The sequence below is a fragment of the Dromiciops gliroides genome, chromosome 4 (genome assembly GCF_019393635.1).
Source record: "Dromiciops gliroides isolate mDroGli1 chromosome 4, mDroGli1.pri, whole genome shotgun sequence".
Lineage (NCBI taxonomy): Eukaryota > Metazoa > Chordata > Mammalia > Microbiotheria > Microbiotheriidae > Dromiciops > Dromiciops gliroides.
The window spans coordinates 167392832-167416520 of record NC_057864.1 but is presented as its reverse complement, the minus strand read 5'-3'; the positions used below and the strand labels follow the sequence as shown (position 1 = coordinate 167416520).

General features: G+C 39.8%; 1 protein-coding gene across 1 annotated transcript; it reads left to right on the top strand.

Moving 5' to 3' along the window:
- Positions 1 to 168: 168 nt before the first annotated feature.
- Positions 169 to 23616, top strand: PRR11 (proline rich 11). Its single transcript, XM_044005458.1, has 10 exons — positions 169 to 238; positions 11312 to 11465; positions 11947 to 12100; positions 12328 to 12450; positions 14070 to 14351; positions 17410 to 17508; positions 18114 to 18226; positions 19145 to 19204; positions 19302 to 19398; positions 21960 to 23616. The coding sequence occupies exons 2-10, from the start codon at positions 11317 to 11319 to the stop codon at positions 22026 to 22028; spliced, it is 1146 nt and encodes a 381-aa protein (XP_043861393.1). The 5' UTR covers positions 169 to 238; positions 11312 to 11316; the 3' UTR covers positions 22029 to 23616.
- The last annotated feature ends 73 nt before the right edge of the window (positions 23617 to 23689 follow it).

Here is a 23689-nt window from a genome sequence, read left to right as displayed (position 1 = left end):
CCCCCTACAACCTTATTCATACAAAAAGCGCCACTATTTTGATTGGCCAGGGAGTCGGGGTGCTTCACCCAATCACGAATTATGTTCTCTTCTTTCCCCCCGACGAGGGTTAATTAAGTAGAGATGATGGCTCTGATTGGCCCGTCCATGCCAAGGGTTTAATTTTGAATTCTCCTAGATGCTGCAGGCACAGAGGACATTGCCCAGACTCTTTTTACCTCCCGGGGCTCTTATACTAGTAAGTGCAGAGAGATCTTCCCTTGTTTTTTTTTTTTTGGTTTTTTTTTGGTTTTTTTCCCCCAGGACCGAGGCGCTTGGTGCTGCTTTGCATCTTTTCCGTGCTTGCAGAGGGAGGCTAATTTGGGTGGTGGGGAGGGGAGAAAAGGGATGGGTTTCGGGAGGCATCCGATATCAATAGAAAGATTTGCCTTTCCCTTCTTCTGACAACACTTCTCCACCCGTTCGTCCACGGTACAAATTATCTGGGACTATTCAGTTTTCCCTATGCACAATCACAGCAAAAGAAGGTGCCTGTATCGTACACTTTGCTGTATCCTGTGCAATTCAGGCCACATCGGACGTATTGGGTGGCTCCGATGTGCGTGCTGGCGAGCTGAGGAAAAGACTGACACACCCGTGAGTTACAGAACAATGCAACACAATAGAAAAGATTAAATTAAATATAACTGCACAACAAAATTAGCTGTAAGTGGTGAAAAGGGGCTTTATCTGATAAGCAACGTGTGCTTGAGAGGAGTAGGTAGCAGAGCAAAGGTAATTTTAGTAAATGTTGTTGTTGTTGTTTGGACCGGACCTGCCATTTCATCGGTTTAGGGTACCGAAATTGCTTCCATTAATGCAAATCTGTGACATGTGCTTTTAGAGTTAGTTATATGGGGAGCTGGGAGATTGTGACTTGTTCATAATAGCATAACCAGTATGTGTATTTGAGGTAAGACTCAACCTAGGTTTTCCTAATTCCAAAGGGACCTTTTATCTGACCATACTGCCTTTGAGTGATATTAGCAAAATATTGTATGATACATAGATTAGATGCCTGCATCTCTCTTTCTTAAAGCACTTTGGACCATTTCCTTCGCCTTTATCACATTTCACCTGTCATAGCTATTTATTCCTAATTTTCAGGGTGATCTTCTATGGGATCATACTGCCTCTCAGTAATATTAGCAATGTACTGCCTGATACACAGATTGGGTGCCTATATCTGTTTCTTATAGCACTTTACACTCTTTCTGTGCCCTTATCACATTTCACCTGTCATAATTTATATATCTTATCTATCCTCTATTAGTGTGTTAACTTCTTGAAAGCAGGTTATTTTGTCTTGACCTTGAAAGAAGTGCCTAGCATAAAATTTTGCACATACTTTAATCCTTAAAGTAGAGGTGGGTTGTTAATTTTGTGTCATGGACTCCTTTGGCACTTGGATGAAAGCTATAGATACTTATACTGGTAACTGAAAGAAATGCTAAATTTCACTTAGTGGTTAATGAAAATAAAGATGTCATTTTCTTCCCTATCCAAGTTCATAGGCCCCCTTAAATTTATCCACATACCCCTTTGGTAATTTTTGGACCATTTTTTGAAATGGGTACTCCTCCACTGTCACAGATGACAATCTTCTGTCAACAGGGTGGAACTGGCCTCTAACCCATGAGTGGCCAGAGCCGAACAGAGCAGACTAGAGACAGGTGAGTCAGGAATTAGAGAGAAGTTTTATTTTCAAAGTGAGGAAAAAGGCTAGAAAGCAAGGAAGAGCTATAGACACATATGCCAGGGCCCTGCCCCCAGTGGGGGGACTTTTGGGAATGTGGGGAGATCTCAATACTTATACTAGTGGCTGCCCAGTGAGTTGTAGCACTGACAATGATGGAGCAGCAAGCATGTGACAAGTTTGATTCATTGCAGGACTTTCTGAGTTTGTCCTGTGCTTATCCAGCTTAGAGAACACCAGGTGAATTATGTGATTTTGCCTGAGGGTGAGATCATCCAGAGGGTGATTGCAAAGAATTGTTGTTCTGTCAAGTTCAGGGCACAGCTTGCTAGCTGGTCCTTAGCTCTGGAAAACAGGGGTTCTCCTAATATTTTGTCATTTCCTATGACTTAGTATTTAATAGGGTTACTCTGAATACTTAAATACCCTCAAGAAATCACAGTATTAATCAGTCAACTAGCATTTATTAATTGTCTTCTATGGGTCAAGCACTATGCTAAGTGCTATTAGGGGTGCAAAGCCAAAAGTGAAAGTCTTTCTCCTCAAGGAAATCATGTCCTTTAAAAAAGGAATGTATCTAGATTTCTAATTTAATTCTACATACATTATTAAGGCCCTACTGCTTGCAGAACATAGGTTAGAAGGGGGCAGCTAGATGGCACAGTGGATAAAGTGCCGGTCCTGGATTCAGGAATACCTGAGTTCAGCCTCAGACACTTGACACTTACTAGCTGTGTGACCCTGAGCAAGTCACTTAACCCTCATTGCCCTGCAAAAACAACAACAACAACAACAAAGAACATAGGTTAGAAGTTGGGAGGGATATAAAGTTTAGGTAAGACCAGATTCCTTCTGGTATGGTGGAAAGAATACCATCAACCCTATTCTGACCACATTTTCCTCCCTCTCCAAACTGAAACTAGCAATTAGAAATTTCAACTCTACATTTTCCTCTGCTCTTTAATCCTTGGTCCTCTTTTTAATCACAGCCTTGGGTTACTCCCTCCCACCTTCTACCTCCTCTGCTCCAATCCCAGCCACAGAATGAAGCTGGATAAACTCCCACAAAGTTGCTGAATACATTATAAATTCCTGTTATCTAGACTCTAGTGAGCCTTTAGTGCTACTATTGTCCCTTTACTCCTCTCTAATTGATTCTTATCTCACTCCACCAGAAGCTATTCCAAACCTCTTTTCTCCTCAAGGCCCTCCGGCCTTTTCCTCCTTCCTATCTCTCAGCTAAGGACCTTGCCTCCATATTGAAAAAATTGAGGCCATTTGACTTGTTTCTTTTCCCATTCTCTTAATTTCAAATTTCCTTGACATCTCTCACTTTCTCTTTCTTTTGGCCTCTCTGACAAAGAAGTAGCTCTTTTCCTTGACCAGGTCAACTCCTCTACGTGTGCACTTGATCCCATCTCCTTTCATCTTTTCCAGCAGATTGCATCCTGAACTATCCCCTCTCAAATTTCTCACTATCAACCGTTCCCTCATTATTGCTCTAAAACATACTCAAGCCTTTTCCATCTCTAAAAAAAGCTTTATTAGAACTTTGTTGTTGTTCAGTTGTTTCAGCTGTGTCTAACTAACAGTGACTCCATTTGGGTTTTCTTGGCAGAGATACTGGAGTGGTTTGCCATTTCCTCCTACAGCTCATTTTACAGACAAGGAAACTGAAATAAATAGCGTTAAGTGACTTGCTTAGAGTCACACTGATATTAAGTATCTGAGGCTGGATTTGAACTCAGGTCTTCCTGACTCTGGGTGCTCTATCCACCTCGATGCCTTTATTAGACCGTATTACAGTCCCCTAAAGCAATCATCCTATATCTCTCTTCCTTTTCTTAGCCAAACTTCTCAAAAAAGTTGTCTTCCCCTTCCCCCCCCCAACTCCCGCCCCTCCACTTCCTCTCCTCTCACTCTTTAACCTTTTGCAATCTTTTATAATCTTGGCTTTCAACCTCATCACTCAACTGAAACTGCTCTTTTCAAAGTTACCAATGACATCTTGTTTGCCCATTCTTTTTTTTTTAATTAATAAAGTATTTTTTTCCATTACATGTAAAGATAGTTCTCAACCTTTGTTTATACAAGCTTTACAATTTCAGATTTTTCTCCCTCCCTCCCCCCTCCCCTAGACAGCAGGCAATCTGATATAGGATATATATATATATATATATATATATATATATATATATATACACATAATAACATTAATCCTATTTCTGCATTAGTCATGTTATAAGAGAAAAAAAAATCAGAGCAATGATGGAAAACCTCAAAATAGAAAAAAAACAACAGCATCAAAAACAAAAGAAATAGTATGGTTCATTTAGCATCTATACTCCGCAGTTCTTTTTTTTTTTTTCCCCCTGGATTTGGAGATCCTCTTCCATCACAAGTTCCCTGGAACTCTTCTGTGCCATTGCATTGGTGAGAAGAATATAGTCCATCACAGTAGATCAGCACTCAATGTTGATGTTACTGCGTACAATGTTCTTCTAGTTCTGCTCATCTCACTCATCATCAGCCCACGCAAGACCCTCCAGGTTTCTCTGAACTCCTCCTGCTCATCGTTTCTTATAGCACAATAGTATACCATTGTATTCATATACCACAACTTGTCCAGCCATTCCCCAATTGATGGGCACCCCCTCAACTTCCATTAATTGCCCATTCTAATGGTTTTTCCTTAGTCTGAACCCTTCTCAAACTATCTGCTGCATTTGACATTGTTGCCTACTGTCTCCTGGATACTCCCTCCTCTCTGGGTTTTTGTGATACTACTCTCTCGAGATTTGCTTCCTGCCTGACTGACCACCCCCCTTCTCAGTCTCCTTTGTTGAATCAGCCACATCATATCCTTAGGTAGGAAGTGACATCTGAACTGTGCTTTAAAGGAGGTTAGAAATTGTGTAAAGTAGAAGAAACAAAGGATTACATCCCAAATGGGGAGGACCATTTTGCAAATGAATGAAAGTTGGAGATGGAATGTCAGTTCAAAGACCAAAGTACCCATTAGTTCTAAACCACCGAATGAGCCTCAATATTGAATCATATAATACCTTTTGTTAGGAAGTTGCACTGAGGATTCATAAAAATTGCCAACCTTTCCCTGTCCTCCTAGATTGCAATATGTATACCTTTAACTGGTATGGTTCCTGGTTTAAATAATTGTATTGTAACATCAGAAATAATCCAAAATAAAAGATATTCATAATTCATTGTGTAGTGTTTTACAGGAGGAAAAAATACTCTTGAGAGTCATGAAACAATCAGTTTCTGTCCCAGGTTAGCAGTTTGAATCCCACTTGACCCACAAGTAGGATTCATGTCTCTCATGGGTTAATGAAATGATTTTTGGGGAAAAATGGCAATTGTAAATGTTTAATGCTTCTGGGAAAATGTTACTCTGCAAAATTCCTAGTTACACTAAGGACATAATAGAGTAGCTGGGTTTTTATTTGGTTTTGAGATTCAATTTCCCTATCTCACCCAGGCTGGAAGTGCATCAACCCCATTCTTTTACTAATCAGCATGGAAGCTTTAACCTGTACTATTTCCCACCTCCTCAGGCAGCCTGGAAACCACCTCCTACCCCTCCCCACAACAGCTAGGGGATCCTCCTATAGGTGCTGGACTTAGTGTGGACATCTGATTGTCTGCAGTTCAGAACTCCCAAACTCGGTTAACAAAGAAGCCTCATTCTCACTAGAAGCAGGAATTATTGGTTTGGGCCAATTAGTAGTTGGTGTTTTTGCAGAGCATTGAGGGTTAAGTGACTTACCCAGGATCACACAGCTAGTAAGTGTCAATCAAATGCCTGAGGTCGGATTTGAACTCAGGTCCTCCTGAATCCAGGGCCGGTGCTTTATCCACTGCTACACCTAGCTGCCCGAAGTAGTTGGTTTTAAAACAAATCTTTGTTGAGCATTCTGCCTTGTTGAGAGTGGAACTTTGATCTCCTACTTTTGAAACAACTTTGACCACCCAATGATTAGAAGAGAAAATTCTGTATAAATCATATCTGATCTTACTATTCAGAGGTGGGGTGTAGCACATCTGGTGTGAGGACTTGCCAAGCCCTTTTTAGGGTTGCTCATCCACCTTTGGTGTCTACTTGGCACTCAACTCTCACCTGCAGCTTCAAGGAGCTGTAGCCTGTGCAGCAGCCATACCCTCTACCCTGGTAAACTGTCATGAGAGACCAGGTTGGGGGTAACTGACAGGCCTCAAACTTGTCTGTGAGTTAGGGGGATGTCTAAGCCAAGCATGTGAAGACTTCCCCTGATGGATAGGTGGATGAGAACAATTTGTTCCAACAGTACAGGTGGCTGAAGCAGGCATTGTAGAACACAATTTTTAAACGGGGATAATGCTTTCTATCCAGATTAAGAGGTTACAGTGTTTTGAGGGGGAAGAACACTGGACCTTGGTTCCAATCTAGATTCTGCCCCTACTTAGCCATGGACTTTGGGCAAGTCACTTAACCATTCTCTCTGTGTTCTTATCTATAAAATAAGGGGCTTGGATTAGATCAAGGGTTCTTAACTAGGGTTCTATGAACTTTTTTTTTTTGGTGGGGCAATGGGGGTTAAGTGATTTGCTCAAGGTCACACAGCTAATAAGTGTCAAGGGTCTGAGGCTGGATTTGAACTCAGGTACTCCTGAATCCAGGGCCAGTGCTTTATCCACTGTGCCACCTAGCTGCCCCAGTCTGTGAACTTTTAAAATACACACACACAATAGATATCTATATCTATATCTATATAGATATATAGATATAACCTATATCAGATTACCTGCTGTCTAGGGGAGGGGGGAGGGAGGAGAGGGAGGGAGAAAAATCTGAAATTGTAAAGCTTGTATAAACAAAAGTTGAGAACTATCTTTACATGTAACGGAAAAAAATAAAATACCTTATATGTAAAAAAAAAAATACACACACATATATTTGAAAACACTATTTTGGGGGAGCTAGATGGCGTAGTGGATAGAGCACCGGCCCTGGAGTCAGGAGTACCTGAGTTCAAATCCGGCCTCAGACACTTAACACTTACTAGCGTGTGACCCCCGCAAGTCACTTAACCCCAATTGCCTCACTAAAAAAAAACAAAACAAACCACTATTTCAATATAAATTGGTTTCCTTTATAATCCCTAGGTATTCATGCATTTAAAAACATAATTTTGAGAAGGGGTCCGAAGGACTCACCAACCTAGCAAAAGAAAGGGATCTATCTACGTCACAAAATGGTTAAGAAACCTGGGATTAGGGGGCAGCTAGGTGTCAAAGTGGATAAAGCACCAGCCCTGGATTCAGGAAGACCCTGGGTTCAAATCTGGCCTCAGACACTTGACACTTACTAGCTGTGTGACCCTGGGCAAGTCACTTAACCCTCATTGTCCCACAAACAAAACAAAACAAAAAACCTGGGATTAGATGATCTATTTTAGTTCTTAAATTATTTCATCCCACATCTGAAAATTCTCCATCTGTAGCCAGGGAATCAATAAGTAAGGTAGATTTAAACAGCTTCCAAATGCTTTCTTTCAGAAACATGAAGAAAAGTACTTTGTGATTCACAAACTATGAATGCCATATATTCAGATGGAGTAAAGAAGGTATATAGTCACGGGTTCATTATAAGCAAATGACAACAAGCACCTACTCCATGCTAGCTATTATGTTAGTATTGGGGATACAAATTTGAAAGTGAAACAGTCCCTGCCCTCAAGGAACTTACATTCTACTACATAAAAAATGATTTAGTATTTTTCCCAATTACATGTAAAAACATTAAAAAAAAATTTTTTTTAATTTTGAGTTCCAAATTTTCTCCCTCCCCTTGTGCCTCCTAGAGAAAGCAAGCAATTTGATATAGGTTTACTTCATGGAAAATGAAACAGTATCTTATGGACTACTCTGTTGCAAATCACTTAAAACATCTCCTCTGTCACTCTTCCCGGGGGCCCCCCCCCTCCTTTCCAGGAGTTCACTGAGGTAGGAAAATACTTCCTTCTATCGAGGCAGATGGGCCCCTGCTTTGCTTTTTGAGGTTTAGAGTTACCTGGGGGCACTGAAAGCCTAAGAGACTTGCCCAGGATCATACAGTGTTGGAGGCAGGCTGTGAACCCTTGTTCTTGGAGGCCTACAGTCTATACCTTAAGCCACCACAGCCTTTTGATATGTTTAAGGTAGTAAAATCAAGCTTCTCCAGGAGGATAATTTATATAATAACAACAATATTATTATTAAGATTCAACTCTGGAAGCTTTTCCCAATTTCCAAAGAGGAGCCAGAGGACTCATGATAAAGTAAGCCTACCCACCTCACCTCCTCAAAGAAAGGCGATGAGCTCCAAATTAAGATTGAGAAATTTTGGGGGATGGGGCCCAGTAAGGGAATTTGTTTTGCTTTACTACATGTTTGTAACAGGGGAATTTGTTTTTCTTTCTTTCTCAATGGGAATGGTGGAATGTGGTGGGAAGAAGAATAGGCAGATATTCACTAGAAAAAAATATTTTAAAAATCACAAATAATTAATAGAGCTGAGAGGCAGCTAGGTGGCGCAGTGGATAAAGCACCAGCCCTGGATTCAGGAGGACCTGAATTCAAATCTGGCCTCAGACACTTGACACTTACTAGCTGTGTGACCTTGGGCAAGTCACTTAACCCTCATTGCCCTGGAAAAAAAAATTAATAGAGCTACATAGTGAGGTAAAAAGAGCCCTGGATTTAGAACCATGGAAGAGGGCTCTGCTCCTAATTTACCTGTTGGATTTTTGACCATTCTCTTAGCCCCTCAGCTCTCATGTATAAAATTCAGGGAGGAGAGTTGTCTGGTCTATCTATTCGGACAGCTTCATTTAAATTCCTTTATCTCTTTCCATCTTAAAAATCACCTCCTCCAGGGGCAGCTAGGTGGCACAGTGGATAGAGTACCAGCCCTGAAGTCAGGAGTACCTGAGTTCAAATCTGGCCTCAGACACTTAACACTTACTAGCTGTGTGACCCTGGGCAAGTCACTTAGCCCCAATTGCCTCACTAAAAAAAAAAAAAAAAATCACCTCCTCCAGCCGCCCAACACTTTCCCACTACTGTGACACTTGTTCAGTGCAAGCCCTGTGAGGGTTTCAATACAGGCAACTAAATAATGCTACTTGGGCAAAGTGGGATGGGTTGCTCTGATACAAGTGTGTTTCTCTTAAGAAAACCTAACCAGCCAGAATGAGAATGATATTGCCCTGTTCTATTCCAACTGGAATATATTTATTTATTTTAAAGAATGCTTTTAAAATGAACAATGACAACAACAACAAAACTGAACAAAAAGAGGAAATATTACCCCAAGGCGAAAGAGTTTATGTGCTGGTGCAGGGAGGGAAGGTGGGAAATCATCACATCTGTTCTTGTACTTATAACTTACCAAAGGGTATTCATAACCACCTCCAAGCTTCAAGTTTTTCTGTGTGCCTTGAAGATGAAAGTGAATTCAAACACCATTTTCCAGTACATCTTCCAGGGCTCCAAGAATAAACCAGGGTGGATCATTTACTATTTTAAGCCTGACCCTCTGTTGCCTAGCAAAGTGCCGATAAATGGGCCTCCCTCTCTCCCCACCCCCACCCCGTAGTAGCTGTTGATGCCCACTCCCCCCACCTAACCCCACTTCACTGCCACATTGCTGCCTTTGGCACCTGCCCTCTCCCTAGTTTCCCATCCCCTGGCAGAGTGCTGTGTGAGCCAACAGACAGCTGAAAGGAGAGCCAAGTGTAGAGGTGCATACCAAGTGCCTGGAGCACCCCCCCCCAAACACTGAACAAAGGCAGAATGAAAGTATGTAGTCTAACAGCAGGTTATTCTAATTCTAACACAAGTGTGGAGGGAAGGAGTCCCTTTATGTCATCAGAACAGGAGAGGATGGGCAAGGTTATTTCTAGTTCTGCCACTCACTTGCTCATAAATCCAAATTACTTCTCTCCTTCTCTTAGATTTGCCCTATTCTTAGAAGAGAAGTAATTAATAAATATAGTAACAATCATTAATAATAAGAAGGACAACACTCTAAAGTTTGAAAAGTGCTTGTGGCAAAACTGAGCAAAGCTCTTTGGGAGCTTAAGATCATAGCATCTAGCCTTTATGTAGGTTGGCATAGCATTTTATATATGTTATCTCATTTGATCTTCACAACAACCCTATGAGGTAGGTGCTGTTAGCATCATCATTTTACAATTGAGAAAACTCACGCTGAGGGAGATTAAGTGACATGTCCACAATGTGTCTGAGGTAGGATTTAAACTCAGGTCTAGACTAACTCCAAGCACCTACTCTAGTTATTATGCCAACTAGCAGTTCTTGAAGGGTACTTTTGTTGTAGTAGGTTAAAATCTCTCGAATAAATTTCCTGGGCTTCAACTCAGGAGTTTCCTAAGAAGCATGTTGGTTTAAAATGATATTTTAAAATAAATTTATTAAAAACTTTGGGATTAAAAAAATAAAAAACAAAAACTTTGGGAATACTCTGAGTCTTATATCTGGTATGATTCAACTCTTTGCATGGTTCCAAATTAGAATTGCAACTTAAAAAGTGGTGATCAATAACTATACAATTAATATGGTGTTTGAATTCGCTCTCATCTTCAAGGCACACAGAAAAACTTGAAGCTTGGAGGTGGTTATGAATACCCTTTTATAGGTTATAACAGATGGACCCAAGCATTGTCATTTTCTTTGGTTTATGGAAAGGATAGTCTTGAATGAATGAAGATTTATTAAGCACTTAAATGAATCAAGATGGCACAGTGGATAGAGCATTGGGATTGGAATCAGGAAGACTCATCTTCCTTAGTTCAAATCCACTATGGGACACTTAGTAGCTGTGTGACCTTGAGCAAATCACTTAATTCTGTTTGCCTCAGTTCCTTATCTAGAAAATGAGCTGGAGAAGGAAATGGCAAACCACTTAAATATCTTTGCCAAGAAAACCCCCCCTAATGGGGACAAGACTGAACAACAACAACAACATAAGTGCATTTGGGATACAAATACAAAAACTATGACAGTCCCTACCATCAAGGAGCTTACATTCTAATAGAGGGAGGCCACACATATAGAGGAGTGTGGACCCTGAAGGATATTTTGTTTTGGAATATTACAAAGCTAGTAGAGCTATAGGGGAATAGATTGACACTCTTTCCTGAAGCAGTGAAAGAGTTGGTCTGATTATGGTTCCAGAGCTGGAAAAAGAGAATATGGTGCACAGCATTCTGGCAGCTTTAAGTCAAGGGACTGAAGGGAAGTGTGGTTAGAGCCAGGCCTAGTTGTGGTGAACAACTGAGGTAATCAGCAGCAGTCAAGACTGACAGGAAGCCTAGGGTAGGAATTCTGAGCATGAAAGACTTAAGTATTTCTGGACCTAAAGTCCCAGTGGGGAGGTCAGAGGAGTGAAATTTACTTGGAGAAGTAAATAAATGCTACATAAGCAAGACTGGAGACCAAAAAAGGCAGGACTTTCCTCCTCCTTTCCTTCCCCACTAACCAAAGAGTTTAAATCTCTGTACAATTTCTCCACAGAAAAAATGACCAAGCACAAGTACCGGAGAAGAAGGAAGTTGAGAGTTAGAGCCAAAATGTTATTCAAAAAAAGAAAAGCTAATCCCTCTGAGTCTATTCCATCTATTCTTCCTCCTTCCCCTCCTTCATCTACAACTCTACCTCCACGTGAAAGGTAAGCCCTGAAGCAGGGTAGAGGAACTTGTAGGTATTTAATTAGAATTTTGTGTTACTTAAGAGAATAGCCAAAGTCCAGGGCTTTCAGTCTAACTGGGCTAATCAATGGGACTGGATAAACCTGCTTGGGATGGGGTTCTAGAGGGGGTATGGATAGAGATAATAAAACTGACACCTATGAAATGGGAGAAAGGATGCAGTCAGCTTAAAGGCAATTTGGGAAGGGACATGTGAGCCTTCTAAAAAGAATTACGTGTCTCTTCTCCCTTGTCCTTCCCACCATACCCACCCCATCCCCTTTAGAAAACCTTTGTGCCTATTCCACTGCCAATGCACAGATAATGCTATCTGTCTTTTTACCTTAGAGGAAGGGCCCAGGGCTCGCACTCTGCACCCAGCACTCATGCGATATGTGGCTCCCTTAGTTCAGGCAGCAGATCTGGCAGCATAGATTTGGATTTTCTTTTCCCCCCCTACAGGATGATAGATGCCCCTCCCACAAACACAGGTTGTGGCCCAAACTGGCCAACATTAGCCTGGAGCATCACATTTTCCAGCATAAAAAATCCAATGAAATTCCTAGCAAAGAAGGTGTGGTCTTTCTATTCGTGTTGCCAGAGCAGGATTACAAAGGTATGATTTTACACTGCCTCATTCCTAGTTTTCCCTATATGTGTGTATTCAGGTAAATGATCCTCTGAGATCTTAATTTTGTAAGATCACAATATGAACTGTGAAAGTTTATGGGGCTTTCATATGTAGGATAACATTCAGTATGGCGGGCTATTGTCTTGTTTCACTTTTCACTGCATCCTCTTTATGCCCCTGGGATTCAGGCTTATTTTCTTTCTGAGCTTTAGAATTTAGAGATGTTGAAAGACCATCTATTTCCATCCCGTATCTACTTCCGGGAACTGCTCCTGATCAGACAGCAGGTTGACAAGCTGGAAAATGAATTCTCCAAGCTCCAGGAAGCACTGAAGGTCAGTATCAAGTCATATATCTAAGACAAAATTTCTGCCTGTTGTTTGCAGAATTAGAGCTATTGTCCTCTCCAGATTTTAGTCAAGTAATGGAAAATATCGATATATAGTTATACCTGCAGAAGATATTATATTCAGAATAAGTAATCCACTTCAATTCCTGTCCTTTTTTAAATTTAGCAAACATTTATTTTTTTCTTCCCTACCGCCCCAATTGCAAAAAAAAGCAAAACAAAAAATAGACCCCTTGCAACCAATATGCACAGTCAAGCAATACAAAGTCTAATATCAGCAATGTCCCAAAATGAGTCTCCTACATATTTAGCCCATCCTTCTCTGTTAAGAGATGGGTTGTGACCTTCATCTTCAGTCCTCCCGAATCATGGTTGGCCATGGCTTTGATCAAAGTGCTTAAACAAATCCTATTCTTCTATAATTTCCCACTCATAGCCATGCCTGTTGACAGTGTGGCTAATGACTAGTCAATGACTGAGTGAGGCAGCTGGACAATCAGTCCATACGTAATTGATCTCCAAACAAGTAGGACTAAGCTCTCCTGCTGAAGGGGGAGAAGTGTAATTTAACTCAGTCAGTCAACAACCACAGACATTTATTAAGTGCCTACTATGTTCAAGGAACTGTGTTTCACCATCAGTCAATGGATTGATGAGAGTTCTGAAGTCTTTTGACATTATTTGCCTTTACGTGTAAATTGTTCTCCTGGTTCTGCTCATTTTCCTTTATACTCGTTCATACAACTTCCCCAATTTTTTTTCTGAATTCTTTGTGTTCAACAATCCTTACAGGATATTAATGTTCTATTCCATTCATATTCTACAATTTGTTCAGCCATTCTTCAACTGATGGGTGCCAACTCTCCTTGCAGTTCTATCCCACAAAAAGTGTTGCTATGGATATTTTCTGCATATGTGGAGCCACCTGTCTTCATACACTCCTAAAAATGCTCTTTTGTGACTTTTTTCCCTTCAAGCTTGCCCTTGATTTTCATTTTAATTTGATTTCATGCATAAACAAATTGCAAGAGAAGGAGGGAGATCTGAAGGGTGGTATGGTCTATTTCTGGGGATGCCTCTGGGCCTCTGGCCCCAGTCAGAGATAGTCCTTGTCTCAGTGTCAGTCTGACAAACAAATAATTTGTACTCATTGACCTGAGGGAAGCCTCGATATCCTACCACAGTTTCCAGAATTTTAAAGTGGGACTGAAAATAGAACATCTCTAAAATGAGGGGGTAGGACCCTTTCTGCTCTAAAGTCCTCTGGTTCTCTGACAAGGGACCACATGACATCTCTTTGAAATCATGCTCTTCCCCACCCACCCTGGTTAAAATTTTATTAGATACAATTAACTATTTGCTTCACTTGGGCATTTAACCATCTCAGCACTAAATCCATAATTAATTAATAAGATAAGTCAGGTCTGCTAGTAGCCATTCTTAAAACTTTAATCAAAGCCTCAAACTAGGCCAATCTGTCATTCACTTGCCAAATCAAATGAGATATTTATAAAGCACTTTTCATAGTACCTGGCATATCATAAGTACTACATTAATTCTTGCTATTATTATCATTGTTGTCATATTTATCTCTTTTTCTTTCAGATCTCTCAGACCCCTGCCTCAGAGCATTCATCTTGCCTGGATTGGCATAAAACATGTCACCTGAGGGCTCAACTGCCAGAGGACATTGCTCAAACCCAAACCACTATTAGAGAATCAGTATCTGTACTTCCGTCTGTGACACTGCAGCCTGTGGTTCTTCCTCCTCCTCCTCCTCCTCCTCCTCCTCCTCCTCCACCACCACCTCCACCTCCACCTCTGCCTCTGCCACTCCGCTCGGCACCTTTGTTGCTCAAAAAATCTGATCGTAACAAAACGCTTCAGGTAGGAGGCAATGACAGCGACTTCTGTTTTTCACAGCAGTGGTTACTGGGATGATTCATGCTAGCTGTTTCGAACGGTCTGGGTCACAAAAGAGAGCACCTTTTGGGGGAATTCACTCTTAGCTCAAGGTTCTCTAGCTTTCTGGATTCAGTAACTTGATTTTTTCAGCATCTGTTTAAAGGTGATTGCATCCTGAAGGTTTGAGCCACACATTTCTTGCCCTTATAAACCAAAATGCCAATTTATTTGTCTATCTGGAGAAACAGAACTGCAGAGTTGAACAGAATAATTCTGTTGGTTGGTCCCTACATTCTCTCCCAAGGAGAAAAGCCTACTTAAGAATGAAATTAAGATCAGACCTTTGCTAGGTAATGACAGAGTGGGAATAAAGACAGTTGGATATTAAGGGATAAATGTTGTCAAGCTATGATAATCTGATGTACCCTCCTTCACTGTAGTGATGTAACTGTTCAGCTGAGTGGAATGTTTGGAGGAAGTGTGGTATGGTATAATGATTACTATATTGGAAGGAGGATTTTCATGACTAGAAATGAATTCTAGTCCTGGTTCTGTCATTTTTCATCTAAAACAAACAACTCAGCCTTTCTCTGCCTCAATTTCCTTATCTGTCAAATAACAACATTTGATTTATTTACCTTTCAGGGTTATGTTGATCCAATGAGATAATGTATGTGAGAAGTCTTTATAAATTTGTTACTGTTCTATTGACACTTTTTTTTTTTTTTTAAGTGAGGCAATTGGGGTTAAGTGACTTGCCCAGGGTCACACAGCTAGTAAGTGTTAAGTGTCTGAGGCCGGATTTGAACTCAGGTACTCCTGACTCCAGGGCCGGTGCTCTATCCACTGCGCCACCTAGCTGCCCTCTATTGACACTTTTAAAAAACTTATTGTTATTCTTCAATATACTCTTTACCCCAGTGAAACCTTCCATTGTAACAAGGAAAGATGGTTACAAGACACATTCACTTCGTTCTTCACTTTTTTGGGGCAGTGTATATAATGTTTCCACATCTTTAGTCCTTCCTCTCTACAGAAAGGAAGGAATTATGTGAAAATCTTTTTTAAGGAACTATAGAAATGAAGGTATTCTAATCTGCTGGAATGTAAGTTCCTTAAGGTCAGGGGTTGTATCCTCCTGATTTTTATATCCCCACAGAGCCTAGCACAGTGTTTGTACAGTAGAAAGAACATTTAATCAGAGAGTCTGGGTTCAAATCTTACTTCTAACGATTACTTCAGGTGTAACTGTGGGAAAGTCACTTAACTTCTCTAGGCCTCATTTTCTCCATTTATAAAATTAGGAGGTTGGGCTACATAGTCTCTAAGATCCCTGGCAGCTCTAAGCCTATAATTCTTTGACTGGAAATGCCCTTTTAAAGTTCTGCCCAGTAGCTGACCCCAGTGGACTCAAGCTAATTCTGCCACCTTTATAATCCAACACATTACAGGTTAGTAGACTTTGGGTTAAAAGCCTTTGGAACCAAGCCATCAGTTGTGATTTTGATTCCTTAGGAAAATTCATTCTGAGTTTGAAACCATTCCGAAATACAACGTAACTTATTTGGGGCTTCCTAGCTTCTTATATAAGAAAATACAGTAGGTGGAGATCCAGCAAAATCTACAAAGACAGAAACTATTTTTCTTCTGGCTTTTCCTCCAGGGTACTTTCTTCCACTCTTTATTTTCTAATTGTGTGCGAATCATGGGACTGAAATAGAAGTTACTTGATTTTCTCCCTCCCCTCCCTTCTTCTTTCTGTCTCTCTTTCTGTTTCTCCCTCTTCCTTTCTCCATCTGTTTTTGTCTCCCCTCTCCTTTCTCTCTTTCCCTCACCCTTTCTCCCCTCTTCCCATCTCTCTCCTTTCTCTTTCTCTCCTCCCTCCACTTTTCCCTTTCCCTTCCCCTTCCCTCCCCTCTTCCTTTCTTCTCTTCTCTGTCTCTCTCCATCTCCCTTTCTTCTCTGTCTCCCTCTTCTTCCCATTTTCCCCTCTCTCCTTCTCCTTTTCTGTTTTTCTCCCCTTCTCCTTCTATTTAACTCTGATTTTCTTTCCTCATCCAATATCTTTCTCTGTCTCTCTCCCTTTCACCTTCTCCCCCTTCTCTCCCTCTCCCTGCCTCTCTCTTTCTCCCCTCCCTCTCTATCTGTCTCTCCCTGTCCCCGCCCCCCCTCTCTTTCCCCTGCCTCGTTAGATCTTTTTTATTTGTTTTTGGTGAGGCAATTGGGGTTAAGTGACTTGCCCAAGGTTACACAGCTAGTAAGTGTTAAGTGTCTGAGGCTGGATTTGAACTCAGGTACTCTTGAATCTTGGGCCGGTGCTCTATCCACTGCACCATCTAGCTGCCCCTCATTAGATCTTTCTCTCTGTCTTCCTTTCTGTCTCTCCCTCCTCCTCTTTCACTGTCTTTCCACCCCTCCCCATCTCTTTCTCTGTCTGTTCCCTCTCTGTCTCCTTCTCCCTATCTCCCTCTCCTTCCCATTCCCTTTCTCTTCCTTTTTTCTTCTCTTTCTGTGTCTCTCTTTCTCACTACTGCTCAGTGATCCCTATTCAATCTGCTGCTTCCTAATTGCAAATGATCTTGGTTTACTTTTTCCTCAGATGCTTCTCTGGGTCAAATGTAGGACATCAAACTATATATGCCCTATATGTACATTTTCTTGCCTGTCATTGTTGTGGCACAATGTCCTACAATACAGTTAGTTTTCAAGATAATTTGATTAGAATGAGCAGAATGATGTCTCTAGCCTTAAGTGACTTTTGTTCTTGTGGCTACTGTACATGCTGGCTACCATTGGAGCCTTGAAATCAGATGGGTACCTTTTCAAATGCCTTATTATCATCCACTTGTGCACCAAGTCAAGTGAACATCTCATTCTTGGTCAACTTTTGAAAAAACTCTTGGAATAAACATGAACTCCTCCTTTCATCTTGCTACTGAGATGTAACACAGCCTCCCCCCCCCAAAAAAAAAACCCTAAACCCAGCTGCATGTGGTTTCTACTTATATTTGATAAATCAGACCTCTCCTTGTGTTTTTAGGCTGCACCATTAAAACAAGATGTGCCCATGCATATAACTGTTAAAGATCTGCTCACTGTGAAGTTAAAGAAGACACAGAGTTCTATTAATAGCAGTAAGGTAAAGTAGCAGTGACCACATGCATTACCCCCTCCCCCACAACATACACACATATGCACACCTGGACACATGCTTGCACATATATATGGTTTCTGCTCTCAATTCAGCCATCACTGGATTAAAAATCAACCAAGCAGGGGCAGCTAGGTGGTGCAGTGGATAGAGCACTGGCCCTGGAGTCAGGAGTACCTGAGTTCAAATCCGGCCTCAGACACTTAACACTTACTAGCTGTGTGACCCTGGGCAAGTCACTTAACCCCAATTGCCTCACTAAAAAAAAAAAAAAATCAACCAAGCTTTCCTTATCCATTGAAGGCATCGAGGAAAAATATTTTGTGTTTAATCTCAGAAATCTGAATCTCTTCATAGAACCTACTTAGTGACAATACTAACTTAAAATACAGTTTTATCCATTATCAATTATGCTAGAATGACCAAAGATGCATCATTCTACATTCAGGCATGGGGTAAAAATTGATTAGTGAGGTAGTTGGTGCACCTCATACAGAATAGACCTACAGTAACAATTTTGTTTTGATGTATTTAAAATTAGCAAGATTATCTTTCAACATGTTGATGGTAATTTTTTCTTTTTCAATTTGAAGAGTCTGTCATCACTGAAGGAACGAAAACCACTGGTTACAGTCTCTGATCTTCAAAGTATCTCCCTGAAACCTCAGTCCAAATTTCCATCAACTCATGTCACAAATGTGATCATGTAAGGACCTGCGCAATTTTATACTGTTGTTTTTTTTTCTTAGCAATGGCTTCCTTGGGATCTAAGCCCAGCAATGGAGTCTCTGGTCCAAAGGATATGGATATTTTAATCACTTTATTTGCTTATCCAAATTGCTTTCCAAAATGGTTGTACTGCTTCACAGCTCTACCAACAATGTATTAGTATGCTGTTCTTTCTACAACTCTTCCAACATTGACTATTGCCATTTTTTGTCATTTTTGCCAATTTGCAGAGTGTGTGGTGAAGTCTTAGGGTTGTTTTCATTTGCATTTCCTTTGGTATTAGTGATTTGGAACATTTGCTTCATGTGGTTTTGAATACTTTGCAGTTCTTTTGAGAACTATTTATTCATATTCTTTGACCATTTATCTATTGGGAAATTGCTATTAGTCTTATATGTTTATTAATTGTTTACATATCTTAGATACCAAATCCTTATCAGAGAAATTTGATACAAAGATTTTCTCCACTTGACCACTTCCCTTCTTAACCTGGATGCATTAATGTTGTCTGTGTAGAAACTTTTCAGTTTCAAGTAATCAAAGTTATTTTGTAATTGCTACTATCATTTGCTTGGTTAAGAATATATCCTTATCCATAGTTGTGAGAGATATATGATCTGCTTCTCTTCTAATTTTTTTATAGTATGATCTTTAATAATAAGGTCATATATCCATTTAGAATGTATTGTGGTTTTATGGTGTAAGGTGTTGGTCTAAACCTAATTTCTGCCAAACTGCTTTCCAGTTTTTCCAGCAAACTGCTACTTTTTAATGTAACAAAAAGCACCACACTTTTGAAAAAGTTGTCCTATGAAAGGTGGAGGAAAAAATCATTTTCTTTAGAAAAGAGGATATAACTTACTAGACCCTAACCACTAAGATTTTGTTTTATCAGCACTCCCAGCAAAGGCCAAATGGATCTAAGAAGACTTCTTAGGAAAGTTGACATAGATAGGTAACACTCTTCATGATTTCTTTGTGCTTTTAAAATACATATGAAATGTTAGTTTAAAAAAATAGTCTTTAATGTTTTTAATGCCTTTCCTTTGCAGGAGCCCAGGAGGAACCCCTCTTATCAATAAAGAAAATATGGAAAATGGAACAGGATTGACCCCAATCATGACCAAGGCCTTAAAGAGAAAGTTTCAGGCAAGCTTTTGGAAATATTGATTCCCTCCCCCTTTTCTGTTAAACTAATTTACTCAGATTTACAACCCATTTTCTAAACAGTGCCTTAGTCAACCTCTAGGCCCCTGTGTAGGACTTCCATGTCTTCAGATGGTCCTAAGAAGGAGGTACACAATAAGTACTCACTAAATACCTAAAAACCAAAAAAAGAAAAGAAAGAAATTTAGCATAGCAATAATAAAACAATTTAAATATTCATTTCAGCAAATGTTCCTGGTATGCCTGGACTTTGAGTCAAGAAGATCTAACTTCAGTTCCTGCCTTGGACATTTAATAGCTCTTAGTTATGCGCATATTGTCTATCCCATTACAAAGTAAGATCCTTGAGGGCAATGACTGTTTTTTGCCTTTTTTCAAAATCTAGCCACTCAGCAAGTGCCTCACACACAGTAAACACCTAGTAAATGCTTGTAAATTGACTAAATAGGTGTAAGACATTGTACTAGGGGGGCAGCTAGGTGGTGCAGTGAATAAAGCACTGGCCTTGGATTCAGGAGGACCTGAGTTCAAATCCAGCCTCAGACACTTGACACTTAACTAGGTGTATGACCCTGGGCAAGTCACTTAACCCTCATTGCCCTGCAAAAAAAAAAAAAAAAGACATTGTACTAGGTTTTAGGGATACTGAGAGAGTAATGCCATGGGCCTTGCTCTTAAGGACCTTACCATAAGTGGGGGTTGGAGTTGTGGTTGTGCAATTGTATCAGATTCTTCATGACCCCATTTGGGGTTTTCTTCACAAAGATACTGGAGTAGTTTGTCGTTGCCTTCTCCAGCTCATTTTACAGATGAAGAAACTAAGGAAAACAGGGTTAAGTGACTTGCCCACGGTCACACAACTAGTAAGTTACTTGAGGCCAGATTTGAACTCAGGAAGATGAGTTTTCTTTACTCTAGGACCAGCACTTTATCCACTGTACCACCTAGCTGCTCCTAAGGTTGGGGGTTAGGGGGAGAACAAATAACCTCAAATCAACCAGCATTTATTAAATGCCTATTATGTGCCCGGGCATGGGTGATACAAAGGAAAAAGAAACACTCAACAAATTTCTGCCTTCAAGAAACTTCCATGTACATAGAAAATAAAATACAAAATAATTTCCATAGGAATTTCATTAGCAGTTTTGACATAATGGAGCCTGAAAAGTGTGAAGGAAGCTGAGAAAAGAGCTATGAGAAATTTGATGAAAAAATCATTTTTATCCAAGAAGGGTTAGGGAAGGTTAGAGAATAAAGCAACTCATTCAAATAAGATTATACAAATGATGCATAAATGTTTGTGCAAACAGAGGGTGGGTCAAAAGTCATGAGGGGGTCTGATGTTTAGTAACTTTTTGAAAATTATTTTTTTTGTTTTTTTCCATTTTCGAGATTTTATTTTTCACATTTAATGTAAATTCATTTCCTATATGTACTGTATACGATGCTATGGTATCATAAATTAAAAACAAAAAATAAAGGAGTTATTAAATATCCTTGACTTTTGGCCCACCCCTGTACAAAGTACCCCCAAAGTCTTAGTGCAGTTGTAAACATTAATAGCTTAAAACTTAAAACTGTACTGAGACTTTTAGAACATCCCTTTACCTGTGACAATCTTTATCCAAACAAAACAAATTGGTTTTAGGGAAAATAGTAGTGGAGATGAGTGGAGAGATATCCCAGAGATAAACCATCTTCCCTTACTCTCTTAAAACAATCCTCATTCTCTAGAAATTATCCATGAATGTGGTCTTAGAAATAAATCAGAGTAACTCTTCTTCCCAAAGGATTGTTTTCATTTTATTAGATGTATATGATAGAGATCCTTTCTGTTTTCACCTAAAATTGATAAAGATTACTTGTTCTAATCATAAGTATTCAATTATCTAACACTGATAGAAGGCTTTTGGAAGCTAAGATCTGATTACATAATGACTTCTCAGAAAGGACCAGTTAAATAAGATTTTAAAAGTTTATCTTTTAGGGGCAGCTATGTGGTACAGTAGATAAAGTACTGGCCCTGGATTCGGGAGTACCTGAGTTCAAATCTGGCCTCAGACACTTGACACTTACTAGCTATGTGACCCTGGGCAAGTCACTTAACCCCCATTGCCCCACAAAAAAAAAAAAAGAGAGAGAAAAGTTTATCTTTTAGTCACTTAATCATTAGGAATGAGATAACAGATTGTGATACAGCATGGTAAATGGAGATGATTTGGAGACAGTGCCTTACCGGAAATCCTAGTTCCACTGGCTGTTTGATATTGGGCAAGTTATTCCCCCTATCTGGGCCTCAGTTACTTGATCTGTAAAATTGTAGGGGTTGGACTTGATCTCTTGAAGCCTATCTAGCCTGTGACTTCTTGAATTCTCAAAAAAACCCTTTGCTAATCTTAAAACCTGCTGAACATGAGTGAATTCTCCTAATGGCCACTGGATATATTTTTGGACACTCTCCCCTCTTTCCTTTAGCCCATCGTACTGTTTTATTTATCAGCATAAATCAAATTCTAATTCATACCTTGTTTTAATTTCTACAGCTAGCTCATCCAAAGAGCCCATCCCAAGCTCCATTACGTTCTGCAAACAGCTTTGATGAGCAAAATTGATCTCAATGATGGATAATGTTGAAGATGAATATTAAATAGATGTGATCAAATAATCATTTTGAAGGATTCCAGAAACTCATAATTCATCTACTGTGTATCTACACAGCAAAAAGTATAAATCCAAATGTTGTCCACTTGTTTTAATTGGTAAACATGTCCAAATAAGATATTGGTTGTCTAGATGATCAAGCTTAACTAAATATCTGTCACATCCTTTCTCTAATCTGGCATGATAGGTTATTTTGAGTGAGTGACTTGGATGCCATTCATTTGAAGAATAGTCATTTGTAATTGGGACCTTTGCCACCCAACAAATAAATAGATAATAAGGTTTGCAGCCCTACCTATCTGTATTCAAACAAGTAAGAAATGGGGGCCTGATGGCCTTAAAATGTAGAGAACACACTTTCCACTATCTTTTGTGGCCATTTCTAGCTCACCATCATGCCCTCGCAGTCTCTTTTCATATTCCATATTCAAGAAGCCAAAGTTAACTTTCACTGATGGTGCTAATAGGGACCATGCTTCTTCTGCTGTGCTTCCACTCAAGGGCTGCATGAGATCTATAGCTGGCTCTAGACACAAGGTGCTCTTTCCTCTGCTTCTAACTATAGAGCAGAAGGAGCTGTTATTAAGCCAAAACCAGGTCTGGGGCTATTTAAGAAATTCATCTGCTACCCTAAGAATGAGGACAGCAGTCAATGAATCAATGAGGACCAGGGGGGTAGGAACCACAGCGTTACAAAACCTCAGTAAGCTTACTGTCTTTCTGGGAAAAGCTGAAATGTGAGACAAATATAGGATGCTTGGAAAGTTCCTAAGCCAAAAATCTAGTTTAGGGAGTTTCCTAAAATATCTAGTAATATTCAAACCTTGGTCAAAGTACAATGGCCCTAGAAAATCCCCATATGAGCTCTGAGGCTGTCTATTTAACCTAGGCCCTTTCTAGACAATCATATTTTTGAGATACACATGCAGGTGTCTTAAAACTCACAATGGATAAATACAGAAGTGACAGTAAGACACGTGTAAAAAACGAAATGTAGATTAAAAAAACAAAACCCATTGGCTACTCTGGTAAAAGTCAAGAACTAAGGGAATGCTCATAGAGAAAACAGTTCATTTCTTATTGCAAAATGGTGTTTAACAAGGCATAAATGAAGTTTACGATAGCTCTACTATGTACTGTATTCATTTTACAGATAACTTGATAATTCACAAAGGATGAATACTGTTGTACCTCTTTAGTTACCAAACAAATGAACAAATTCTATCATAGGTATTCAGAGGGAAGGTTCTATATGCATCTGATAACTATATAAGTGTATGCAAATACATAGATTTATAAAGCTGCTACTGCCATCATACCAGTATTAAGATATATTACATACTCCCCAGGTTTACTTTTCAGCCTTTACTAAACACTTATCACAGCTTGCTTTGTATTTTTCATAATTCTGTAAACCTAGGGTTCCTTAAAACCACTGTGTACTGTATGTCTTGTTATTAAGATTGAGTGATAATAAAATCAGCCCAACAATCCTGGGGCCACTTAGCTGTGTTTTAACAATAAAAATTTTATTATAAATGTTGGACTTCTGGGTGTTTTTCCATATTTGGCTTATACTGAATTCTGAGGATTCTGCTATGATTCTGAGGAG